Here is a 6,000-nt window from a genome sequence, read left to right on the forward strand (position 1 = left end):
TCCCGAGATCTCGGGACAAGATCTGAATCTGAGCATGCGCCGCCCCCAGCGGCCATTTTCCCGGAGGCCACCGCATCGCACCTATTGAGCTGCCTCCGTGAAAATGGCCGCTGCTCAGATTCAGATCTCGTCTCCCGAGATCTCGGGACGAGATCTGAATCTGAGCAGTGGCCATTTTCCCGGAGGCCCCCGCAATGCACCGATGGAGTTGCCGGCGGGGCCTCCAGGCTTTAAGGAGATGCCGGAGGAGCCCCGACTGCATAAAGATACGCCGCCGCCGCCACCCCACAGCACAGAGGCCCCACACTGCAGAAGAGGAGCCGCCGCCCCACAGCACAGCAGCCGCCGCTCCCAGCACAGAGACCCCACGCTGCAACGCTACGATGAGGTAATGGGAGATATTCACTTTCCTGTGAGACGCCCCCTCGTCGTCATCAGGACCACTCCACCCCCCACCCACCATATACACCCGGCGTACAAGACGATTCCCGGCGTATAAGACGACCCCCGACTTTTAAGAAGATTTTCAGGGGTTAAAAAGTCGTCTTATACGCCGGAAAATACGGTAGGCTGAAAAGTGAAGAAAGAAGGTTTTAAACTATAAAAACAAACTAATTAAAGAAAATGTAAAAATAAATGTAATCACACCATTCTCCTCATTTAAAACTAAAGAAATAAGAAATACATATATTTGGTATCCCCCACATCCACAAATTCTAATCAAAATCAAAATTTAAAATTATTTGACCAATATGCTAAAAGATAAAGGGCAAGATAATTGAAACGCGAGAATTGCCACTTTTTAGTTGCAGCTCACCAACCCCCCAAAAATGCAGTAAAAAGAGTTTGAAACAGTATATGTATCCCAATAATATGAATCCCAGTTTGCAATGCAACAAAGTGCAACTGCAACAGCAACATTCTCAGAATAATAAAATACAGGTATCAGAAAATTGAGATACGTAAATGTATTTTTTCAATTTTTTTACAATTTTTATCACTATGTAACCTCTTCACCGCAGAACAATTTTTCATTTTTGCTTTTTCTCCTCTTCCATGAGCCATAACTTTTTATTTTTCTGTATACATAGTTATGAGGCTTGTTTTTTGTGTGACGAGACAAAGTTTTGAGTGACCCATCACTCATTTTATAATTTGATGTACTGGAAAGCCGGGAAAAGTAGTGCGTTGAAATTGCAAAAAAAAGTGTAATTTCACTTTTTTTTTTTTGGCGGGGAGTGGGTTTGATGAGGGGGATTGTGCCATGTTTACTATGTGGAAAAACTGACCTGGCAATATGATTCCCCAGGTCAGTATGATTATACAGATACCAAATGTGTATAGTCTTTTTTAGTTAAATGGTGAAAAAAATGTTAGAAATTGGTAAAGGAAAATCAAAAAACTTTGCTTGCGTTGCCATTTTCAGTCTTTGGGCTCATTTCCACTTGTGAGGAAAACGGACGAGTGCAATCCGATAAAAAATCGGATTGCACTCGGACCAATGTAATTCAATGGGTGACATCTCATCTGCGATTTTTTTTCTCAGCTGAAATCGGACTGAGAAAAAAATTGCAGCATACTGCGTATTGCTGCGATTCTCGGACGAGACTCGCCAATGTAAGTCAATGGGTGCGAGAAAAAAATCGCACAGCACTCCACCATGCGAGTTCTGTCCGATTTTTACGCACCGGTGTCCTTTGAAAAGCCGGCAATTCAGCGCTGTGTACAGTAAAATCACACTGACAGGTTAGAATAGAATGGATATATACACATAGAATAGGTATATATACATATATATATATATATGTGTGAGTGAGCATATATATATATATATATATATATATATATATATATATATATATATATATATATATATATATATATATATATATATATATATATATATTTAATGCAGCGCTAGATAGCAGAATAGCCGGTAATTCAATTGCCGGCTTTTGCTATCTCCTTCACAAACCTGACAGGCTATGAGACATGGTTTACATACAGTAAACCATTTCATATCCCTTATTTTATTACATATTCCTCACTACTAATGTTAGAATTGTCTGTGTGTAAAATTTGGTTGCTCTAGCTGTTAAAATAAAGGGTTAAATCACGGGAAAAATTGGCGTGGGCTCCCGCACAATTTTCTCCCCCAGAGTGGTAAAGCGAGTGACTGAGGGCAGATATTAATAAGAAATATAAGCCAGCTCACCCGTGATGCATAAACCAAACCTCGGGAGCACAGACCCGCTGTGTCCAGGCATATAAAGTCCAAAAAAGAAGAGAATGTCCAGCTTTACCGAATCCGTAAAAAAGAGTTTTCTTTATTCACAAACTTTAAGCATAGAGGATACAGACTTCAGCACGAACCATATGGGTAAGAATCTCAATGCGTTTTTGGAGTCTCCAGAAACGCGTTGAGATTCTTACCCATATGGTTCGTGCTGAAGTCTGTATCCTCTGTTTAAAGTTTGTGAATAAAGAAAACTCCTTTTTACAGATTCGGTTAAGCTGGACATTCTCTTCTTTTTTGGCAGATATTAATAGCCTAGAGAGGGACCATGGTTATTGCCCCCCTCCTGGCTGAAAACATCTGCCCCAGCCACCCCAGAAAAGGGCACTTGGCCACTCTCTTCCCACTCATGTGTAGCGGTGGGATATGGGGTAATAAAGGGTTAATATCACCTTGCTATTGTAAGGTGACATTAAGCCTGGTTAATACTGGAGAGGTGTCAATAAGACACCTATCCATTATTAATACAATACTAGTAAATGGTTAATAAAGCACACACACATTAGGAAAAAAGTATTTTAATGAAATAAAGACACATGGTGTTGTAATAGTTTATTATACTCTCTGAAACAAAGTTAAAATAAAAAATCAACAATATCCCATACCTTCCGTCATTCAGTCTTGTCCCACGCTCTAAATCCATCTGAAGGGGTTAAATAATTTTACAGCCAGGAGCTTTGCTAATGCCGCTTTGCTCCTGCCTGTAAAATCTGGGGAATGAATGGAATTTAGGGGAACGTAGCTACCTAGACTTGCGGTGCCCCCTGCTGGTATAAACTCATATGAACTCTAGCGTGTGAAAATATTCAGGAAAATTCCCATGCTGGAGTTCATATGAGTTACCTCCGTTTTTTCAGTCTGTAAATCGGACCGTTTTTTTTCTCTCAAGTGGAAAAGAGCCCTTTGGGATATAGTGCAGTGTGATGACTCTTTTTTTTTGCCCTGAGCTAACATTTAAGCTGACACCATTTTGGGGTAGATACAATGTAGCCTCTAACTGCATTTTTGTGTAGGCCAAAAAATAAAACTGGAGTTTTGACTTTTTTTCTCATTATGTTTTTTACCAATTAAATCAATTTACTTTATATTTTGATAGGTGAGACTTTTGCGGATGCAGCAATACCAAATATGTTTTTTTTAAATTTCTTTATTTTTAAAGGGAACCTGTCACCTCCAAAATCGACGGTGAGCTAAGCCCACCAGCATCAGGGGCTTATCTACAGCATTCTGGAATGCTGTAGATAAGCCCCCGATGTATCCTAAAAGATGAGAAAAAGAGGGTAGATTATACTCACCCAGGGGCGGTCCCGGTCCCGGTCTGGTCCGATGGGTGTCGCGGTCCAGTCCGGCACCTTCTATCTTCATCAGTGATGTCCTCTTCTTGTCTTCACGCTGCGGTTCCAGCGCAGGCATACTTTGTCTGCCCTGTTGAGGGCAGAGCAAAGTACTGCAGTACGCAGGCGCCGGGCCTCTCTGTCCTTTCCCGGCACCTGCGCACTGCAGTACTTTGCTCTGCCCTCAACAAGGCAGACAAAGTATGCCTGCGCCGGAGTGTGAAGACAAGAAGAGGACGTCATCCTATGAAGATGGGCGGCCCTGGACCAGACCGCGACGCCCATCGGATCGGACCGCCCGCCCAGGTGAGTATAATCTAACCTCTTTATCTCATCTTTCAGGATACATCGGGGGCTTATCTACAGCATTCCAGAACGCTGTAGATAAGCCCCTGATGCCGGTGGGCTTACTCACCGTCGATTTTGGGGGTGACAGGTTCCCTTTAAGGGGGAAATATGGGGGTGATTTGAACTTTTTTTTTCATATATTTAAATACTTTTGTTTTTACTATATTATTGTAACTTTTTACTGTGTATATAATAGTCTCCCTTTGGGACTTGAAGCTGCGATTGTCTGATTGCTTGTGCTATATATAGTAGTGCATTAGCACTGCTATGTATAGCTAAAATCGCGTTCTCCTGTGAGCACCAGCTACAGACTGATTTTCACAGGAGAATGGTCATGGCAAGCATGGGAATCATCAGCAGACACCTGGCTGTTATGCAACCCATCTACGTGCTGATGTTCGATGGAATGACTTGCCCACCCTGCTGACATGTGTTAAAATCTGCTGTTAGACATTGACATCCGGGGATATCAGTTGCTGGCTGAACTCCATTTTACTAGCGGCTGTAAAAGGCACATGATGGCTGAATAAATCCGCCATCATCTGCTGGGAAAAATGTGGGCTCTGCATGTGAGGCCACATCAAAGTCAGGGACACAACATAATATGTAAATGTATGTCAGGGTTAAATTAAAAATAAAGCAAAAAAAAAAATAATACAATTTTGAAATCACAGTAATCATATTTACCTGGAAAATCATGATACCAGGAAATTTTTTACCTCACAATGAAGGATGTAAAAAGAAGACAAAAAACAACAATTCACCATTTCACCACACTATGTTCCCCGATGAAAAGCACAATGTATGGTAAAATGTGTGGTGTCATTCAAAACTACAACTTGTCCCACAAAAACCAAGCCCACATATGTATGCCAATGAAAAAAAGTTATGACTTTTGGAATAAGGAGAAGAAATGAAAGAGCAAATATGAAAAATGGTTGCAGTGGGAAGAAGTCAATTTTTCATTATTTTGCAATCTTAGGTGCTAAAAGGTCTTAGGATAAAAGCAAAATGTACTGCTATAGTAATAAGACATGGGGTTTATTCACAGAAATATAGTTATGCAGAAGTACGTGGTCTTCATTCTACTAGATACCTCATGTTTTCTGTTTTGACACACAGGAGTGGTATGATGAATGGGTGGATATGGGCACTAAGAAATCAGACTTTATGAAGAAGATCTATGCCCACAGCTTGCAATACTCCAGGAGTGAGAAGGAGCAGAAGGCCATTGTGGGTGGACCTGGATTTGTTCCCTGTGATTCTTTTGCGATGGCAGCAGCTATTGATGGCAGTATAGTTTCAAAAGTCATCGAATGCGCAGTAACTGTGGAGCTCTCTGGAAAATTTACTCGTGGAATGATGGTGCTGGATTTAATTGATGAGCTTAAGAAAACACACAAGACCTTTGTGATCAATGGGTGTGATATGGAAAAGTTTAAAGCACTTATGGAATCCTCTATCAAATAATCTGGTTGTATTGTATATGTAACATAGGCACTTTAATAAGCTTTCTGTGCAATAGATTCTGTATCAGACTAGGCTTGTTCACAATGGAATCCTTTGTACTTTGTAATTAGAATTAAATTGCGTATGACTATAATCTATTCTCATTCTTTGTTCTCAGTTCATTTGCAGGAGACTCTAAATGAAGACTCACTTTATGCTAGATCTTCACCTGAAAGCTTTCCACTCTTATACATTTGGGGCCTGATTCATTAAGACTGCCTTTTCATGCACCAATGGTATTTCATACATCATCAATGTTGGGTGTGCAGGAATAAGCTGCACCAAATTCATTAAGAGGAGCACACTACTTTCAGTGAATTTTGCAAATCTTCTCAATGACATGTGCCTCTCCAAAAATATAATTCCAGTCAGTAACTGGAGTAACATTTCTGAAGTAAAAAAGCCTGGCTCTATTGATGAATTTGATGGGCACCCTAAGCCACAACCTATACCGCTCTGACTTTTCCCCAACTCCACTCTTGTTGCTTGAAACTGGTTTGAAAAGGCGAAAAG

At 40.9% G+C, this 6,000-nt stretch overlaps 1 protein-coding gene across 1 annotated transcript in view; it reads left to right on the top strand.

Annotated features, from left to right (window-relative positions):
* The window catches only part of LOC143782376 (nucleoside hydrolase-like), a 134,800-nt gene extending 129,219 nt beyond the window's left edge, over positions 1-5,581 (top strand). Inside the window, exon 6 of the mRNA XM_077269759.1 lies at positions 5,101-5,581. Within this exon, the coding sequence (XP_077125874.1) occupies positions 5,101-5,448 (348 nt within the window). The 3' untranslated portion in view covers positions 5,449-5,581. The remainder of the gene's footprint in view (positions 1-5,100) is intronic.
* The last annotated feature ends 419 nt before the right edge of the window (positions 5,582-6,000 follow it).

This window comes from Ranitomeya variabilis, chromosome 6 (assembly GCF_051348905.1).
Source record: "Ranitomeya variabilis isolate aRanVar5 chromosome 6, aRanVar5.hap1, whole genome shotgun sequence".
Classification (NCBI taxonomy): domain Eukaryota; kingdom Metazoa; phylum Chordata; class Amphibia; order Anura; family Dendrobatidae; genus Ranitomeya; species Ranitomeya variabilis.